Source organism: Malurus melanocephalus, unplaced genomic scaffold (genome assembly GCF_030028575.1).
Source record: "Malurus melanocephalus ecotype Western Australia unplaced genomic scaffold, MMel_1.1 scaffold_1288, whole genome shotgun sequence".
Lineage (NCBI taxonomy): Eukaryota > Metazoa > Chordata > Aves > Passeriformes > Maluridae > Malurus > Malurus melanocephalus.
In genome coordinates, this window is record NW_026624520.1 from 9,520 (window position 1) to 29,927 (window position 20,408).

At 42.0% G+C, this 20,408-nt stretch overlaps 1 protein-coding gene across 2 annotated transcripts; it reads right to left on the reverse strand.

Annotated features, from left to right (window-relative positions):
* Window positions 1-6: 6 nt before the first annotated feature.
* SSU72 (SSU72 homolog, RNA polymerase II CTD phosphatase) lies at window positions 7-19,799 on the reverse strand. 2 transcript variants are annotated; one of them, XM_057387662.1, is made up of 6 exons: window positions 19,652-19,690; window positions 17,417-17,594; window positions 13,604-13,747; window positions 3,976-4,115; window positions 1,514-1,632; window positions 7-185 (listed from the first exon to the last, which is right to left on the reverse strand). In XM_057387662.1, exons 2-6 carry the CDS (start codon window positions 17,425-17,427, stop codon window positions 84-86), a joined length of 516 nt encoding a protein of 171 aa, XP_057243645.1. In that variant the 5' UTR covers window positions 17,428-17,594; window positions 19,652-19,690; the 3' UTR covers window positions 7-83. The 2 variants fall into 2 exon arrangements, with proteins under 2 accessions (XP_057243645.1, XP_057243644.1); XM_057387661.1 differs by lacking the exon at window positions 17,417-17,594 and having other exon boundaries at window positions 19,652-19,799.
* Between the last annotated feature and the right edge of the window lie 609 nt (window positions 19,800-20,408).

A 20,408-nucleotide genomic window follows, 5' to 3' on the forward strand; every position in this document is an offset into this window, starting at 1 on the left:
ATTTTCCAGGAAAATACAGTATAATCAGAACTTTAAACACATGCTTCCCTCATCTGTGTTAAGGCCTAAGAGACAGATGTGCTTTAATAAAAGCAGACCGTATGAAGAAAAGTCCTTCCACTTTTCTCTTCAAATTCCTGTAACAGCTCATCTATTTCATTTTCCATGTCTTCTGTGTGCTGTATCTACAAGAGAAACGAGACTGAGCGAGGGGGTTTCGAGGATCTGCTGTTCAGAAAAGCGCGATAATCCCGGGATAAAACCGCGCTAATTCCGGGATTTTGATTTGCTGGGAAATCCAACTCAGCAGGCTCTACCCAGTGCTGCTTTAGCACGTTTTATTGAGATTCCCAGCATTTCCAAAGGCTCAGAAATTCTGTTTTRGGTTCATTTGTAGATCCCAACCCACCCAAGTGGCACCTCAGGAGGATTTTGTTGAGGAGGCACCATCCCCCTCCCCAGATTATTACGGATGCTCCGGAATAGCTCCAGGAACATCCAAAGATGGTTGGGATTTCAGGTCCTGGAACCCTTTTTAGGCTTTTGGGATCTGGAGAGGGCTTAAAACCAGAACATATCCCACAGGCTGGACTTAAAACCAGTCTGGGATAGTGAACTCCTAAACCTGGGCACTGGAAAAGGACACAGCTCCTTCCTCTGCTCTCAGCAYGTTGAGTGCATCTTATTTAATTTTAGTTTTTAATTTAGTGTGGTACAGTAAAATAAACCTGTACAGGATATTTTTGAGGATATTTTGATTCAGATTACAACTAATTACAACTGTTTTGAAATGGAATTCACCTTGGAAACTCATTGTTTTAGTTTTAGTTTAAAATCCACCTGTATAGGATAATTTTTGAGGATTTTTGGATTCAGAATGCCACTCTCACTTTTAAACCCTACCTAATTACAACTCATTGTTTTAATTTTCTAGCTGGTGTGGTACAGCAAAATCCACCTGTACAGAATATTTTTGAGGATTTTTGGATTCAGAATGTCACTCTCACTTTTAAACCCCACCTAATTACACCTGGTTTGAAATGGAGTTTACTTTGGAAACTCACTGTTCTAGTTTTACTTTAAAATCCACCTGTAAAGGATATTTTTTAGGATTTTTGGATTCAGAATGTACCTCTCCTGTTTAAGCCCCACCTAATTACACCTGGTTTGAAATGGAGTTCACTTTGGAAACTCACTGTTCTAGTTTTAGTTTAAAATCCACCTGTTTAAATCTATCCACGGGATGTTTCTAAGGATATTTAGATTAAAAATGCCACTCTCACTTTTAAATCCCACCTAATTGGAAAGGAGTTCACTTTGGAAACCACCAGCTCMATTCAATTCATCCATCTGCCCAAAAAGAAGCAGAATGTGGAAATTCAYGTTTTGACTGCGATTTTACTGGAAGAACCACAACATAGAGGGTTTTGATGGAGCACTAAGCAAAGCCCAGCCCCTAAGCTGGGTCTAAACCACCCCCAGGACACACAATCCCTGATCCCTGTGCACTTACACACTGGCAGAGCTCACAGATAAGGAAAGCACCCAGCGTGGCCTCCTCGTGGTTATCCTGGATGTCCACGTTGATCACGTGCACGGGCTGACACGTCTCCTGCTCTCTGGAATTTAAATCTGTTCAAAGCAAAACACAACAGCAAAACTTTGGGTGGAACAGGATCAGATTAACAAGATTTTAAAAATTCATTGATGTAGTCACATTCATGTTTTCCAAATCAATTTTTAATTTTTTTTTTAATATTGTCTTAATAATCCCTTTTGTTTCAAAAACAACAGGTGGATTTAGGAAATGAAATTGTTCAGGGTCATGGAAGTTTATCTGCCCTGCTCAAGAGAATTTACTGCTCCTCTTATTCTGACAATCTTTAAAGATCAAGAGTCTCAAAAGTCAAGGAGGATTTTGGGCTTCCTCCCCTGGAGGGTTTTAATTGCTCCATTTTATAAAAAAAACACCCAACACTCTGTTCCACTGCAAGATGAACTCCGACAAGCTAAGCACTGATAGTCACATTAAAAAATTCTATTTCAACATTTTTCACTTAATAACAAGGGTGAAAGGGGTAAAAATAAAAGTCATAATAAAAGTGAAGGGGGAAAAAATAAGTCACATTAAAAAATTCTGTTTTCATGTGTCACTTAATAACAAGTGTGAAAGCAGGAAAAAATAAAAGTCACATTAAAAAATCTATTTTAACATGTTTTACTTAATAACAAGGGTGAAAAAATAAAAGTCACATAGAAAAATTCTGTTTTCACATGTTTCACTTAATAGTGAAAGGGGGAAAAATCAAACATCTTTCTCCAAGTGCAGCCATGTATTCGTGTTGTGCYTCCCTAACAAATCCTTCCTACCAAGCCCAGTTTTTAACCCCCAAGTCGCTCTCTCCTCCCTCCATTCTGCACCTTCATTTTGGAAAAGTTATTTTAAAATATCARTTTTCACAGCCAGAGCCATTTGGGCCAGCTGGGAAGGGCATTGTGGAGAGAGATTCACAATTGGAAAATCAGTGAGTGGTTGGTGTTCACACCTAAAAACCAGAGTGAGAGGTGCTTTTCAACTCAGACTTGCTGAGATCCCCTCGAGGACCAGGGCAGCTGCTCTCAGAACTCAAAAAAATATTTCAAATTTTTCACTTGAGGCCTGAGATCACAGGCAAAGGCCAAATTGTGCTGCTGTGATGTGACCACGGAGAGGGCGAGTTCGTTCTGTGGGTGGCACCAATTCAGTGTGGAGAGAACTCCTAAAACTCCCAAAATCCTGCACCAAGAAAYTCCAGAGACACACAAAGCTCTCAGCTCAGCAATAAACTGAGCTCCTGCTAAAATCCCAGATTTTTGAGGGAGTTCACATCAATCCTCTGTGCTGTGCTCACTGGAATTGGATCCCCAGCAGAGTGAGACCCTTCTGGCACATCCCTGCTGCGCTCAAGGGCAGAGCTGCAGCACATTTGCAGAATTTAACACACCCAGAGTGTTCCTCCACCTGTCCAGGAGGTTTCTAACGGGAATAAACTGCTTGGGAGGCCAAAAGAAACCTTCTGGAGGGCAGAGATGGGAGCTGCAGAAGGGAGACAGCTCAGATTTGTTTTTCCAGATTTGTTTTTCCATACCAGTTAAGCTCTTGAGACCCATTTGGAGGATTTGAGATCCAGTTTGAGCTTTTGAGATCCAATTTGAGACCCATTCTGAGCTTTTGAGATCCAATTTGAGACCCATTTTGAGCATTTGATAGCCAGTTTGAGCTTTTGAGATCCAATTCGAGACCCATTTTGAGCATTTGATAGCCAGTTTGAGCTTTTGAGATCCAATTTAAGATCCATTTTGAACATTTGAGACCCATTTTGAGCATTTGAGATCCAGTTTGAGCCTTTAAGATCCAATTTGAAATCCATTTTGAACATTTGAGACCCATTTTGAGCATTTGATATCCAGTTGGAGCCTTTGAGATCTAATTTGAGATCCATTTTGAACATTTGAGACCCATTTTGAGCTTTTGAGATCCAATTTGAGATCCATTTTTAGCAATTGAGATCCAATTTGAGCTTTTGAGATCCATTTTGAGCAATTGAGAACCATTTTGAGCAATTGAGATCCAATTTGAGATCCATTTTGAGCATTTGAGATCCAATTTGAGATCCAATTTGAGCATTTGAGATCCATTCTGAGCTTTTGAGATCCATGAGCATTCCCAAACCAAACATAAATTTAATAAATTCCCTAAACCAGCCCTTTGCTGTACACACATTCTGGAGCTGCCAGCACCTTTCAGGGACAAGAGSTCGCCTGGTGCATAAATCTGCATCAATCACTGCAAACTCTCATCCTCACTGGTGTTCCAGCAGTTGGGGGAGACAGAAATAAAAAAAAAAAAATCTTCAAGATTTGTGAAGGACATGAGGGAGGAGGGGAAAAAAAAGCACTCAAAGTTAATTTGGTTTATCAGTTCAAGCTTCTTACCTTCTACTACTTGATCATAGACTCTTTCTTCACACGTTAGGATCAAATCAAAAACATCTTTGCAGTTCTGGAATCTTTCTGGCCGTGGTTTGATTCTCTTATTTCTGTCCAACATGTGTAAAATTCCGTTCTGTGTGTATCTGAAGTGGCTTGAGTTAAGTATCTTTACTTGAAGAGAAGTCATGGTTTGGAGCAGCACAAGTTAAACAATAACTGCATTTTTTAAATTCCAAAAATTCCAAAATTTGCAAAAATTCTGTTTGCAAATCTAAAGATCAGTGACCACTGATGAGTTTCCTACGGTGACAGCGTGATCCCCATCATGCAGCTGCTTTTCAGAGATCTGTCACTGTCACCACAGCTTTAAAATACCCTCAGAAAAGCAATTTTTCTTGGGTAATTTTTCCTATTTTTGGATCCCTGAATGCTGAGAACCCCCAGCTGTTCCTGTGAGCAGGATGTCCTACATTCCCTTCAGCCCCTCACTCTTCAAAGGTGACTTGGTGGAGTTTCAGGTGCCACCTGCACAAAACCCCACCTGGAACATGGCTTTGTGCACCCGAAACTCTAAAAAAAAAGCAAAAAATCCAAGAGAAAGTCAAAAGAAACCACAGAAAAGCACATCCCATAAAAATATCCTGAGATTCATAAACGGGAATGAAAAAAAACACAGCCTTTGTGCCTGTCAGAGCTTCACACGGTGTGAAAGGAATCTGTGATGCTGCTCTGAGCTATTTTTATGTTGGTGCTGTAACCTCCAGGCTCTGATTTTACATCCTGGAGCCCCTTTCCAGGCAGGATTCTCTAATCCCACTGATTTCCCAGCTTTTTGGGATGTGCACTTCCATTAGGAGCATTCCAGCTTTGACTGGCACGGAAATCTGTAAGTAAAGCTTGAGTRAAGCCAAACTCCCTCTGAAGGCAAAATTTTAGGGGTAAATTAGGAATTCCAGGAAAGGTTTGAATCAGGAAAGCTTGGAAGTRGATGCATCTCTGCCTGACTTCAACACAGCTGTATTTTCAGCCATCTAAGTATATATATTTTTACAATATAACAGTAAAAATAAGAGCTGTAATTTCCTGAGATAACACAATTCTGAGAAAAAGAAATTCCCATAATTTGTAGCGGTATGCAGGAGGTCACCTGGGCTGATTTCCTCGCTGAAAAGGTGACACAAACARATTTGTTTTCAGAAAACAGCCCCAATATTTTTGTAACAAAACACCAACAATTTCCTGCCTATTTTTTTGGCAATTCTACTGCCCAGATGTGCACCTGAGTGCTCAAGGTGTTCAAGCAAACAAAGCTTTTAAATCTCCCAAGTGATTAAGCAGTAGTAAAAATTAAACCAAATTTTCTACCTACAAGAGTCTACTTCATGTTGATAATATATTCCATTATCAATATATCAATATTGATAATATATTCAAATTTTTTCTGTGTCTGCATCACTGCGCCTCAACTACTTGTAATTTCAATTTTGCCCCACAAACCAAGGTTTATCACAAATAAATGTTGTCAATTGTCAACTGACTTCTGCATTTTTTTCTCAATGTCATCACCAAGATCTTTTCACTTCCTTCCCCAATGATTTCTCCTGATTTATGAAACCATTGTCCTTTATAGCCCAGAGCTGTCACCAGCAGCTCTTGCACAGCAGCACCCCTTGGGTTTGTTATGCTTGGAAAAAACCCCACTTGGGTTATTGGCAGAGCAGGAAAATTTTCAAAATATCATTTCCAAAATATCATTTCCAAAATATCATTTCCAAAATATAATTAAAAAAAAAAAAATCTGCCATTTCTAAACCACACCAACATCTGCCTGTGTCACTTTGCTCAGTTGGAAGGGGAGCCCTTCCCGGGCTCTGCACTCCTCATTTCTACATCACGCAGTTCAAAAGGGAAAGGGGGAAAAAAAAAAAAAATCCACAACATCCCACACGCTTTTTTGGGTTCTCTTTTTTGCCTTTCTAGGATAAAATGTTGCTGGCATCTGTCCCCTCGCTTCCCTGACTGAGCCTGGAGACAGAATTACGCAGATTCCCAAACCCACACAAGCTTTCTGTTTCGCAGCCTGGCTCTCTGCTGCCAACTTACAGCTATTTTTTTTTTTTTCCAAGGGTCCATCTGCCTATAAAAGGAGACTGAGAGAAGCATTTAAGATTCATGGTCCTTTCCTATTTTGTTGCCTGATTTTTTTTTTCACCTGGAAAAAGCCAGCACCCCCTCCTTTGAGCAAGCAGGGGGGGATGAGCTCTGTAAAATCATTTCCAAGGCATAATAACTCAGCTTTTTGYTCTTTGGGAGCTCAGGTGAGTGCAGATACCACAACTTATTCATGGTTTTCACCACACAGGCAGGTGTTGGATCATTTAAATCAGGTTTTGCTTTCCTCCAAACACATTTCAACTCCGTACATCCCTGTTCTGTTTTCAGGACAAAATTTCCCTGATTTTCTGTGCTGTCACCCCATACCACACTCACACCAGGACACATCTGCATTTCTCTTCCCYTACTGAAAACTCTTAGCAGAGCAAATCCACCACATTTTTACACTGAGCCCAACCCAGATTTCACCTTTATTGGAGTAATTATGCTAAAAAGATCCACAATGGGATGGAATTTATGGATGACAACTCAGAAATGGAAAGGCTTCCTAKAAAAAGGAGATGTTGCAGCACAGAAGTTGAGTTTTTTGACTCAATTCATCCTCAAGGAGAATTTCTATTATAGTCTGTGCATTGTCTCCTTTTAGCTAAGGGTACCTCATACTAGTGATGAAGATTTACTTAAAAGAAAAAAAAAAGTTATGTTTTTATCTAAATATTTTAAAGATTTTACAGCTTTTGCTACCCAAATTTAAAATTCCTGTCCTACACACCAGAAATGCCTTTTACCATCCAATTGATGGGATTCTGCTCCAGACACTTGGGTAATCATCCCTCACCCCTCTAAAAACATCCCTTCAAACATCCTCCAACCACTTTATCATTAACTTCTCACTGGCAGGACCCAAAAAGTATTTTTTTAGCTATGAGGACTAACCTAGAAATGGCTAAGATAATGGAATCTCTATCATTTATAGTGAAAGAAAAATTATCTTATTGATCTTATAAAGTTCCATTTAAACTCCCATGTGAAGCTGAAGCTCATGAGTGATTTGAGCTGGAAGTGCTGGGGTATAAAATTTCATGCTATAGATCTAAAAAGCTATAAAATTTCATTATATAGATCTAAAAATCTATAAAATTCCATTATATAGGTCTAAAATTCCCATCCCTATCCCCCTGCCCCACTCCTGGAAGTGTCCAAGGCCAGGCTGGATGGAGCTSTGAGCACCCTGATCTAGCAAAATATGTTCCTGTCCAAGGAGGGGGTGAAATGAGATTTAAAGCCCCTTCCATCCCATGATAAAAATATGCAAGAGGCCAATTTATTAAACCTAAAATATGTACATCCTTTCTAGGAAAAAAAAAAAAAAACCTTAAAAGTAATGGCTGGCACCCAAAGCTTCGACATCTTCAAAGAAATTTGCTGATCATTCTCTTTGGTGCAGCTGCCACCATCCTCAAACTCTGCATTTCTTCTTTGGGAAAAGCAGAGCAGGGCAGAGCGCTTCTCACCGAGCGTGAATGGCAGTTATAGGTCTGTTTTCTGTATAATCTTAATTTATTTATTAATATCTGCATTCTAAACAGAACACATTGTGTTTGTCTGAGAACGGGACATTTCCTGAAATGAAGTGTGTGAGGGGGGTGAGGCTGCTCAGCCTTCTCCCACCTTCAGAATCAGCTTTTTTTTACAGGGAAAAAGCCTGGAAATGRGCACAGACACCACAAATTCAGCATTTCCAGCACAGTGGTTATGGCTGCAGTAACTGCCCTCACTCCACACCCTGAGAACAAAATTTCCTTTCCTTTGCAACTGAAACTGGGCACTTTAGTCCAAATCAGACATCGTTCACAAGCCTTTTGTTGTTTCCTAATTCAGTAAAGTTTTCATACTGAATCATTCTATAGCTCTGTTGGATTCARGTGRAAATTAAGATGGGATWWYMRGRAAAAAWTYCYYCCYKGRRGGKKGSMMMRSYTKKYYMRRRRARSYYYKGRWKSCCYKGRARKKKYCMARGSCMRGKYKGRWKGGGSYTKGRRSMRSCYRGGATAGTGGAAGGGGTCCYTGCCACGGCAGGGGTTGATTTTTTAGGTCCTTTCCAACAAATTGAYCTTTTAGGTCYCTTCCAACCCAAACCAGACTGGGATTCTTGTGGTTTGAACTGTGGCCAAAAGCCAAAGCATCCCCAATGCTTCCCCCACCTCCACAGCTACGGAGATGAAAAACCTTAATTAACACAAAGATTTATGGATTTTAGATAAGAAAKTGWGAGAAAGAGGGGGTCAAAACAGGCTGTAACTTAAACTGCAGTAACTTAAATTACGCCATCCAAAATTACATGAAGATGCTATGCTGGGCTCCATGACATTCCTGCAACRTTTGTGTATTAATGACCTGCAAAAAAACGGTTTTTCCTTGTGAAGGACAAGCACCCAGCATTTGTAAACCACGAGCTGCATGGATAAATCCAACTGAGCACATTCACTCCTGAAGCCTGGCTAAGCCCCAAAGCTGAGGGGTCTGTACCCACACATCAGAGAAGGCAGAAAACACCTGGAGTTCAGCCCTGAGCTCAAATTCCAAAAGAATTTGCTAATCCTGAGCAGCTGAAATGGTTTTGGATGAAACTGGACAGATCCAAAGCTGTCAAAGAGGAAAAGAAACTATGAAGGGCAAAGTCTGGTGGCAGAGAAGGGATTGCCAGGAACACAAACTACCAGAGACAAGATGAAGATGTGCCATGTCTGACTGTGCCACCACARTTCTGCACTTGATCCAAGCAGGAACTCCAAGAGGAGCTCGGTTTGGGTTGGAATCTCCAGTGTTTGATGCCCTGGCAGTGCCACGGATGGCATTTCTGCTGTCACTCTCAGGAACAGCAGTGTGATGGCTCGGGAGGGACACTTGGGGATGCTCTGCTCAGGTTTGGGAAGCGGCGCCGGGGATGCTCTGCTCGGGTTTGGGAAGTGGTTCCAGATTCCAGAGATGAGCAGCAAATGTAGGAATGGGAGAAGGGAAGTGCTTGGAGGAAGGGAAAGGATGAATCACCCYTTTCCCAGCTCGGGCTGCAACAGCCATTTCCAAATTGGCTCCCGCCGCTGGCACCGCTCTGCGCCGTGAAAATCCAAATTTCCACTTACAGGTACCTCAGACAAAGCAAACCATGAGCACTGCAAACCCTAAATCAATTAAACAATTTCATTTAGAACATTTGGGAAGCCTGAGAATACAATGAGAGACAGCAGGGCCACTTTGCACCAGGAGCCTGCAGAGAAAGCACCGTGCTGGATGAGCTCTGCAGGAAATGTTCTGGCTCGCAATTAATGCCAGTTTAACAAATTACAGTTGCTACTGTGAAATTTGGATTTTTTTTAATTCCAAATTCATTTGGAATCATTATAAAGGAAAAAAAAGGATAAGCATCCCTAAAGCTGGCACAGAAGTTTTGTGTTAATGGAAGGGAACTTCTTCAAGGCAAGAAGCATCGACTGTCACTTTGCTCCCWTCCTTCAAACTGGGATGAAACTGCCAAAGAATGGAATCATTTCAGCTCTGWATGGGTTTTACAAGAGTCATCAGCCTCAGACAGAATCTTTCAGTCAAGAATTCCTCAGAGCATGTTTGGGACTCACTCCGGGTAAGGAAAGAAATCTTTCAGACTCTCCAGAAGAGACAGGATGGCAAAGATGTTGTTGAAAAGCATTTGCTGTTAGATTGGAGTCCGTAATTTCTATCACATTCCAAAGCTCAAACACAGGGGAAATAACATTTAAATAATATATATTTGGCTTATTTTTTTATAATTTGATATATTTCCTTCTTAACATGAATGAAAGCAAGATTAAAGGCAGTGGGATCTGAAGGCAGACTAAGAAATGCTGAAACTGCTGCCTTTGAAAGACTTTGTGAAGCATTTTGGTCTGAGAATCCTTCACGGAGCAAAAGGGATTGGAATCCAGCCTGTGGCTGGAAGTGTGTTGATCTGCAGAAATGCACCTCTTAGAAGTCTTCAAATCCAGTTTAAACACTTCTTTCCATCCTCATCCCTTCCCTCTAGTCCTAGGAGCACTGAAGAGCTTTGAAAGACRTGGTAAGAAAGAAAAATGAGACTTGTACTGATTTTGGAAGAAGTTTTACCACTGACACTCATGCCATGATTTCAACTATTTTTAGCTCTTGTAAGGTTAGGCTTCAAAAAAACGAAAATACCCAACTAAAAAATAYAAAAACCCTCTAAACATACTGAAATTAAACGTTCTGAAGTGGCTTGCAAAGTCATCTCTGAACACTRGAATGACGGCTCAGGAGAGAAGCTGACAAGTGCTTATCAGTTCAAAATCCACGAAGGAAAGCAGATGAAAATATAAGATTTTATAAAATACATGCATGAAGAGCTTACCTGAAGCAGAATTTAAGTCAGTTACTCCTCAAGACTGAGCTACATGGAAATATCACAGGGGCATCCAACTTCAGCCTGGAGTTCACAGAGTTAAAACTAATCCCATCACCAAKATTATCACAACCTTATTTTTTTTAACAGCGAAGAATCAGTGTCTTCAAGGGAGATGCACCAAGCCAGTTTTTCTTCTTCATTTTTGGATTTTTTCTTCTAAGTGAAGCAGCTTTAGGAACTTTTTGAGGACACATTTTCCACCCTCCCCTCAATTTTACAGCCTCATGTAACTAAGGAGCTAAAATTGGAATCCTATCTAAAGTTAGGGAGGTCAAATTAAGAGAGGAAGTAAAAAAAATGTCAGGAACCGAGCAGAAGGCCAAGCTTGCATGGTAGGTGCAGGCTGCCTAGAAATCCTAATTAAAATTACCCCCCTAATTAAAAATAACCCCATCTCTGAAAATCTTTTTTAATGTGAGGGTCACAGACACATCAGGGTTGAGGAAAAGAAACAATCAGCCATGGAGTTACTCACATTGATAAAGAACCCAGGAGCAATTCCTGAAGAATTTTGGTCAAATTTCCATTTGAACAGCTCCTATCCCTGGGCATAGTAACAACTGCTGATGATTTAAATTGGGTTTAAATTTGTTTAGCAAGTTTCACCCTTGATTAATTTTTGCCTTCACTTGAAGTCAAGGCTCACCAGCAGTTTTGTTCTATTTTTGTTTCAGCTTTACAGTCACCACCACAGAACCAGAATGAAGTGCTCAAACCCTTTCATGGAGTTTTAAGGGGCAAATGATCACAAGGACAAATAATCCTCATGTTGGAGAGTTGGGTTACACATAAAATACAAGGTGGTGTGTTTGTACTACAGACCATGGCTGTGTCTTCCTCAAATTAGTAACAGAATTCTCTACTGTTGTCCTAGAAATAACAGAGGAATGTTTTAAAAAAGAACCTTCAGAGCAGCGTTAAATGGTTTTGGAGCAGTCCTCRATTGGGGGTCAGGGAATTGAAATACCACGTTCTAAAAATACAATGGGAGATGCTGATCCTTATTTTAAACTCCAAGTTTTAACTGCCACATCTTAAAAGGCTTTGAAGCACTTCCATTTTAGATCTACTGTAACCACCTACTCAACCGAATCTGTATTCCTGACTCCATTAATCCCCTGTTCCTGCACTTTGAAATTCAACTTCTGCCTTCAAGGTAGGAGAGCCTGTGCTCTAAATTTCACTAATTAACTGCAATGAAGATGCTTTGAGTCTCTGCAGAGTGGGTTTTGAATTGTTATCCCCCCTTTTCACAAGTGAAGAGGAGAGGTTCAGCACATCTGTTCTAAGATAATTTTAACCGGTTTTGCTCTGACTGAGGGCCAACAGCACAGCAGCTCATTTCTGAGAGCTTTCTGGGCAGAGGATGTTCCCTTAAAGTCACAATTTCACAGAGCAGCTGTGTCCAGAGGGCCTGGAAGGAGAGCACTCAACCWTCAGGTGTCTCCTCACTGGAATATGGGAACAAGCAGGGTGTTGTCAGCAAGACTCCCAATTTCAGAGYACATGGAAAGGCTACAGGTGATGAAAGCAAGGCTGGGAAACAGAACAAGCAGCTCAATCATATGGAACCACACCTCCTCCTGTTCCCCCAGCACAACCCCACTCCAAGCCCATGAGGAGAGCAGGCCCTCCCACCCCATAGGGAATTCTCAACCCCTCTCTGCAGAAATGCTCACCCAACAGAACTGAGAGCCCCTGGGATACAAAAAAAACTATTGCACAACTCGCTGATGAGAGCAGCTCTGCCTTTGGTTCAAGTCTTTACCCTCAAAACCCACTTCTAGAAATGGAGTTGCTTTCTGTGCTGACAGTCTTCAGTCTGAAAACCTTGAATTATCTGAGAATCAAAAAAGCAAAGTCACAGAGGCATTTGCTGTTGCCCTATTTCCCTTGCAGTGGCCACTGTTTAAACCTCCTTTATCTGGAGAAAAGGTTTAACTGTAACACTGCAAATACATYTGGGGAACACAGCAGAGCATGGAGCAGAACCACAATGGTGACTCCAAAACATGCTGAGTGGGGGGGAACAGCTTGCTTTTCTGTTGTTTTGGGTTTTTTTTTTTTTCCTTAACTACTGCCATATTCAGCACAGCAGCAGTGAAGAATTCAAAAGGGAAATCTCAAGTAGTTCGTGCTTGTTAAAATTAATTCTCAGTTCGAAGAATTTTCTTTTAAGCAGTTCTTTTAATCACGATAAGGGTAGGGCATACCTCATTAGGATAGGTTTGCAAGGTTTTCCTTTTCTCTATAGGCAGAGGGATTAAAAAAAAAATCAAACAAACCAGCACTTTACATTTGATCCAATAAGACTATATCCTGCATTTTGAAGTTTTTTTTAAAAAGGATCCTTGTTGAAAAAACAACATATAGAATGAGTGCCCCAATTTTTGTTTGTGGGTTTTCTTAAAAAAAAAATAAAATTTAAATATAGGTATTTAAAAATAATGCAGTTTTGCCATTAGTCACAGTTTTTAGTAGTGTGCCTAACCCCAATCACCTTTGCTCTCCGGAATTAAATGTTACTGGGCTCTCACCTGTCCATTTTTTATGAACTATGGGGTTATTTTTTCTCGGAGCACAGAGCAAATCACGTATCACAAAATCCTCAGTGAGAAGGGTGAGCTCTTTAATGAAAAGWATCCTCTCTCCCAGAGAAAGTATTCTGTAAACCTTACCTGGCAGTTTGTCTGAGCTAAATACAACATTAATGTCGAGGTGGTCGMTGTTCCCAAATCCATAACCAGGAGAGTCTTTGCACTGAGAAGGATCCACAGTGCAGGGGAGGCAATGGATAATCTGTGAGGGTATTGATGTGTTTTCATTCAAGAGCTAAACATGGTAACACWCTACAAAAAGCATTTGGGATGTGTGCATTGAACTGGGTAACAATTTACAAGGGAGCATTAGAGGCCCATGGTTAAAAAACTTCCTATAAACTTAAAATCATTTAAAATTCGCCAGCCAAGCAACTCTAGATTCTTAATGCCAAATAATGAATTACACCTTTCAAGGATGAACCACAGTGGATTTTTTAAAGAGGCCATGCCACAGGGATACAGTTCTTTGTCTTTCCTAAGCAGATCATTGTACATCTGATCATATGTTGTTTTGAAGTCATAAACATTTGGCTTGTCCGGGGCTGGTCCTGGCAGTTTCACGTGAGTCCCTGTGCCAAAGGATCTGACGCTGAATCCTCGTTTGCTGAAAGACACAAGGGAAGGGGGGAGAGAAAATCATGAGACTGGATGGACTTAAAAAATTAAAGTGYTGAAGAACAGAGTGAATTTGAAAAACATGCCAAATCACAGCCGAACAGTTGGGGAAACAAAATGCCAAGACACCCAATGTGTATTTTCCTTGTGGTTACAATCCAAACACAGGCACCTTTCCTAAAGAAACACCTCTATTCAACAGGAATTTTCTTACAATTATGGTTCACAGCTATTTGGAAATGTCTTTTGTGCTTTCCTTTTGTGCTTTCAGACACCCTGGATTTGCAAAAAGCATGTGTTGTTTATTCACTCATGGACAACACAGTGGAAGCAGAGATGTTTTTCTCTTAATACAAATAAATAACAGCACTGACTGCTCAATACTGAAGTGTCCTGCTAAGATTGTTGGCCTAACTGMATTATTCTTCTCACTTTGTTGCTCAAACTACCTCTGGTGTAATTTAATTAGCCAGGATAAAGATTTGTGTGCCTGCCACTGAAAACCATCCAGTGCAATTACCTTTACACAAGAGGGGCAATGTTCTCCTGGCTGCTCTCTAAAACTCTTGGCTAAACCAGGGACAGTTTCATTCCACTCTCATGAACAATTACTTTTTTAATAGTTATCATTAAAAAAAAGAGGCAGGAACCTGCTTGTCTATAGGAGTAATGCCAAAATGTCTTTGCTGATTAATTGAAATATTTGCATCGAACCTCAATACATCCTTCACTAGGATTAAAAATATGACATCTATTGAATAATGGGAAAAAAAAAGGATTTTCTGGTGGTCTAGTGGACATATTACAATCTACTGAATAATGGGATAAAAAGGATTTTCTGGTGGTCTAACAGACAAAATCATGCAGTAAAATACTGTTGTTATCATCCAGAAGGCCGAAACAATATTGTTTGGTGGCGACAATATAACTTGAAACAGGAAGATCACAACTCAATCTATTTTTTAAGGACTCACACTTTCAGCTTCAATGCTTTAGTGGAGACGGAATTGAGTGAATTAAATTAAAACAAAAAGCAAGCAAACAACTCAATGCCTGTGTCCCCACAGCCCCAGAATTAACCCCAAATTTGTAGGGCTTTCCTGTGAACAGAGTGAGCAGAGTGCAAGAGTCACCCCGAGTGCTTGGGCTGCACACAGAGAGAAGGAAATTCAGTAGAAAACACCAACTCAAATCGTGTTTGCCTTCAAAGTGTGTCTTCAAAGTGATCCCAAACGCTTCTGGGCAGAAACTGTGATCAAACTTGTGCCCCAAACTCCAGCACTGCTCTGCAACTATCAACACTTATTTCCTTCAGTTCCTCCTACTGGAACACAGCCCCTCCTTTCTCTTTTCTTGCTTCCCCACACTTTTTCCTCCAGSAGCTATTTATGGGTGCCTATTTCTGTAAACAGACAGGATACATGATGATTTTCTGCTTCTTTCTGCAGGACTAAAGACTGAAAATGGATACAAGTGGAAAGAAGTGCAATTCTTTGCCCCTCCCAGTCCTCCATCACATGTAAATGGTGCAGTTATGAGTCACTGTTCATTTATTTTCCCTGCAATACTTGCAGACCCAAGTTTTTATTCTGTTGCTTCTGCTCGACATGAAGAGAGATGTAATATGTACAGAAGAAATTGCAGTGCTAAATAATTCATGTTTCAATTTGACCTTTTCTTCTGTGGTTTCCTCCTTTTATTTCTTTTCTCTTTACCATTATTCTTTTGGTCTGTTTGGATCACACACACATTAAAACCTCCACCTCCAATTGCTGGAAATACCCCTGAAGTTTGCGACTTCATATAAAGCTGACCTGAAATCTCTGACATTCAACACAACCAGAATTTGGGCCTCCAAGGCCCATGAGCCATTCAAAATTATTCCTCAAATAGCTGGAATATGARTTCCTCACATGGAATTTCATGCTTYGTACCTTGGCATGCAGTAGTGTCMATTTTCACACTATTTATGCCCCAGGTATAATAAAATACTATTAATACGAAAGATTTTAAAAACATTTCAACTTTTTTTCTTGCAACAATTGGGGCACAGGAGATGGAAAAATGCCTGCACAGAACAATTATTCAGGGGTCTGGTTTTATTGAAGAGCTGGACACATCCAGTGGAGTGAATCATCAGGTGTCTGTGGGAATGTGGCACATTTTTAACAATGAACAATTTCTACAAGACAATGTGTAGCCAGTATTTGGTTCTGGCCTAGTAAAACCATCTATAAATTGGAAAATAATGAGCTTTGTGCTAAACAGAAAAGGGTAAGACAGACTAACAGACTATCCTAACACTGAAAATGTGGAGTTTAAACTTTAACAGAATMATAATTATCACATTTCAGGAAGTTGTTTCTATTAATTAAGGCTGATGTAAATAAACTACCAGTATATTAAGGACAAAGTGAGTCACCAGACTGACCTCATTCTCAGCAGGTTTGCTCACCTCTCAGTCCAAAGCTCATTACAAGGAGCTCACCAGCACCACTCAAGTGGCCCTGAGCATTTCCTTCCAAAGGATTTCAGAGSTGCAAACACTTCTGAAAGCAGAGCCCAGCCTGGGACTGCACTGACAAACCACACATTGGGACCACTTGGTTTCAGGCACTGAGAGGAGAAATAATCATCTGTGCAGTTTGAAACATTGACTTTTATCCACGCCTTTCTTTTATTTCACTGTCATTTGGGGATCACAGTCATTCTTATGAAATTGTTTTTTCAGTTTATTGTACAYTCCTAAAGCACAGCCTCTCTTTTCAATGGCAGCAGGAAATATTAGTGAGTATTAAAATAAATGCAGTAAATCCTGCAGTGCTACTGCAGCTGAGAGTGTGAAGATTTTCAGGGGACAAATCACTYATTTTAACACATCCCCTTCCATGAGAGGTAGCAGGAAAATAATGAGCAACCCTTGTAGGCTACTTAGAAAATATCTTATGCCTCTCAATCAATATTTAAAAAACACCTCCCAAAACAGGCCRACCCTGCTGAACAGCAGGACAAAAGCACTGTTAACTAATTCTGAATATTAAAAACTTGTTGTAATTTGCATTGTCACTATTAAGTTGTCAAATGAAAGTGTGCTTTAATATAAAAATGTGAAAATGTCTCCTTCTTGGGGGTTTATTAATTCAGGATTTCTTAAATTTGGCAACACAAATGTCAATACCTCACTGCATTTTGGTGCTGACAGATGATGCCAGGAGAGAAGCTTTAACAACTTATGGAAAGAGCACAGCTGCAATTTTAAGTTTATTGAACTACAAGTCTTAACATCAACATGAAATTTAAGTCTCAGCTGCTGGGGTTGCAATATTTGAAATCCTCTGCTGCCACTAAGATCTCATGTTCATACTCCCAATTTCCTAAGAGTCAGGTTTCCAAAATAAGGAATATGTGCCTGAAGTGTGTATCAGCATCCTACAAGTTTTCMTTAGCAGCAGTGACACAGAGATCTTGAATTCAGTAATTTCCTTTCAAGGGTACAACCCAGCAAATATACARAAATGGAAATATGGAAGGTGCTGCATAAAATGTTTGGTTGTGAGAGATTTACCCTTCTGCTTCCTCCTGTTTGAGGGACAACCATAGYCTAAGTGCTTACTCTACAGCAAAAAAAGTAAAACAAAGAAAATAAAAGATAAAACACCTGTAGAACATGCTGGTTTTGGCCGGGGTAGGGTTAATTTTTGCCCCAGCAGCCGGTGTTGTGGATTTGTGTTGGTAACACGGGGATGTTTTTGTTATTGCTGTGCAGGGCTTAGACAGCAGCGAGGCCTGTTCTGCCTCTCACCTCACCCCACCCCAGCAGAGGCTGCACGTCACATCTGCAAAAGCAAACCAGACAGGATGAGTAAGATCTGACCGAGGGATGGGTTACACACATCCAGTCTGACGGCTTTGAAGGAGGGATTGTGCCTTTCTGCACTGCTCTTCCTGYTCCCCCTTTGTTTCCTTGGCTCAACACACCCCTGTGGTGATGGRTTTTATTCTATCAACAGACTTCAGACAGACCTTCAGTCTGACTTCTGTTGGGAAATTAGAAAAAAGTGTTTAAAACGTAGTTAATTAAAAAATACACAAGCACACTCTGAATGCCGGATTCCAGATTTTGTTTTCCAACAGTACACAGAATTTGTGTCTTTTAAAGTCACCCACTAACAAAATACCTTCCAGTTTCATAATTCCTCAGTTTCTTCCTAACTCTTCTTCCTCTTTTAATCATGTTCTTCCCAACTGCAGTGAAACACAGAGCAAGACACTGCCCTGAACTGGTGAGGCAGGCTGGCTTTGKGCCAACACAGACATTTTCCTGTCGTTTACTGGTAAATGAGCAGTTATTTCTTTAGGGTAGCATCAGCAATTTATCTGTTTTGCCATTTAGGTACTGCTGCCATAGTTACAAAGGATGTTAATAMAATTAAACGTTTTCTAAATACAGTTTTGTAACTTTTAAATTAAAATCTTAAGGGACAAGAGACTTTGAAAAAAAAACCACCCCCAAACGTTTTCCTGTCACATTTACCACACATCAGTCACACCGGAAGTGATTTATTGCTGCAAAAACACAGGGGAAGGAAAATGCCAAGACATCAGAAGTAAATTTGACTTTATCCTTCATACTCAGGTCTCAATTAAAACTCAGTTCCAGCATTATTAGATGAAAAACAATGTCATGTTTTCACAGAACTGCAACAGGTATCATCCAATGCCAAGTGTGAGCGTGAAGTGCATGAAATGCTGTCACAGTAAGATGGCTGCCAGACCAGATGCTTGTTATTTATTCCTTTCAAAGCTTTTTTTTTTTTTATTATTTACACAGCTTACACACGGTTGTTTTGCTTACTGTGCCATCAATGTTTATTTCTACTGTGAGTGTTTCTTGATGTARCTTTAATAAAATTATTAAAGTTTATCACGTTCGTGCAGTGCAAAGGGAAGATTTAGGGACATGATTTCAGGCAGATCAGGTCTCTCCTGTCCGTCAGTCCGTCCCCAGTCTCCCATTTCACCTTTTCAGCCAAGATGAGAACACTTGGAGCGCTAAACAGATTAACATTTATAATCTCAAAYACATTTAACATTCTGAACAGAATGTTCCGGGTCTCCTGTGAGAGGAAAGGGCTCTTTCAGGGCATAGAGTGGTCTCAGTTTTTACAGAATCACAGAATGTTTTGGGKTTGGGAAGGGACCTTAAAACCCAACCCATGGACAGGGACACTTTCCAATATCCCAGGYTGCTCCAAGCCCCGTCCAACSCGGCCTTGGACGCTTCCAGGGATGGGACAGCCACAACCACCCTGTGCCAATGTTTCACCATCCCTTTTACCACACTAAAAAAATGTCTTTCTAATATCTAACCTAAATTTCCCCTCTACACCCATTACTTCTTGCCCTATCACTCCAGTTCCTGAGGAACAGCCCCTCTCCGGCTCTCCTGTGGGCCCCTCCTGATGCATTCAAGGGGGTAAAAARTAAAAACAAGGGGGAAAAAAAAAAGGAAACAAGAGAATATTTGAGTTTCCACACACCAAGGCACGGGCCCTGCTCTGGGGAACTCCCCAGCCCGTGTTTTCAACACTGAGGCCGCAGGTTCGTCAGGGAGGGCCCGGACCCCCGAYCGCGGCCTGGAGCGGGGCGCGGAGGCGGCGAGGTAAAAACGGGGTGAAACGGGGTACAAGCCGGGAGAAAAGGGGATAAAAACAGGGTGGAAGCCAGGTGAAGGGGGATACAAGAGGGCTGAGGACGGGGTGGAAACGGGGTGAAGGCGGGAGGTGCTGTCCCGTAACCGTGGGCCTGCCGGGCCGGGTGCGGGCCCCGAAGCGCGGCCCCCTGACAGCGGAGCGCCGCCGGCACGGGGGRAAAACCGGGCAGCAGCGGTTACCTGAGGATATTGTGCGCCTCCATGCTGCGGTTCTGGTTGCTGGAGCACACCACGGCCACGCGGAGCGGCGCGGAAGGCATGGCGGGCACGGCGCTGCTGCTGCCCGCGCCTCCCCGGCCGCCGCTCGCACAAAATGGCGGCGGCAGCGCGGCGGGCGGGGAAGGGACGTGTCAGCAGGGACCCGGCGCGGCCAACCGCGGCTCGGAGCGGGGGAGGCGGAGCGGCCGCGGGGCCCTGAGGGGAGGGGAGAGCCGGGAGAAGGCACCGGGGGGTGCGGGGCAGTGGCGAGTGGAGAGCGAGTTGGTGGCGAGTGAAGTGTGAGGCGATGGCGAGTGGAGTGCGAGTTGGTGGCGAGTGGAGTGCGAGTTGATGGCGAGTGGAGTGTGAGGCGATGGTGAGTGGAGTGTGAGGCGATGGCGAGTGGACCGCGAGGCGATGGCGAGTGGAGTGCGAGTTGGTGGCGAGTGGAGTGCGAGTTGATGGCGAGTGGAGTGTGAGGCGATGGCGAGTGGAGTGTGAGGCGATGGCGAGTGAAGTGTGAGGCGATGGCGAGTGAATGTGAGGCGATGGCGAGTGGAGAGCGAGTTGGTGGCGAGTGAAGTGTGAAGCGATGGCAAGTGGAGTGTGAGGCGATGGCGAGTGAAGTGTGAGGTGATGGCGAGTGGAGTGTGAGGCGGTGGCGAGTGGAGTGCGAGTTGGTGGCGAGTGGAGTGTGAGGCGATGGCGAGTGGAGCGTGAGGCGATGGCGAGTGGAGTG

What these genes read in the sequence shown, in the direction of transcription:
- SSU72 (XM_057387661.1), bottom strand. Translation starts at nt 19,731, where the DNA reads ATGCCTTCCGCGCCGCTCCGCGTGGCCGTGGTGTGCTCCAGCAACCAG. An exon ending in GAGGCGCACAATATCCTCAG is followed by an intron (nt 13,748 to 19,651) that starts GTAACCGCTGCT and finishes TGTGTCTTTCAG; the next exon opens with CAAACGAGGATTCAGCGTCA. An exon ending in CTTAGGAAAGACAAAGAACT is followed by an intron (nt 4,116 to 13,603) that starts GTATCCCTGTGG and finishes AAGCCACTTCAG; the next exon opens with ATACACACAGAACGGAATTT.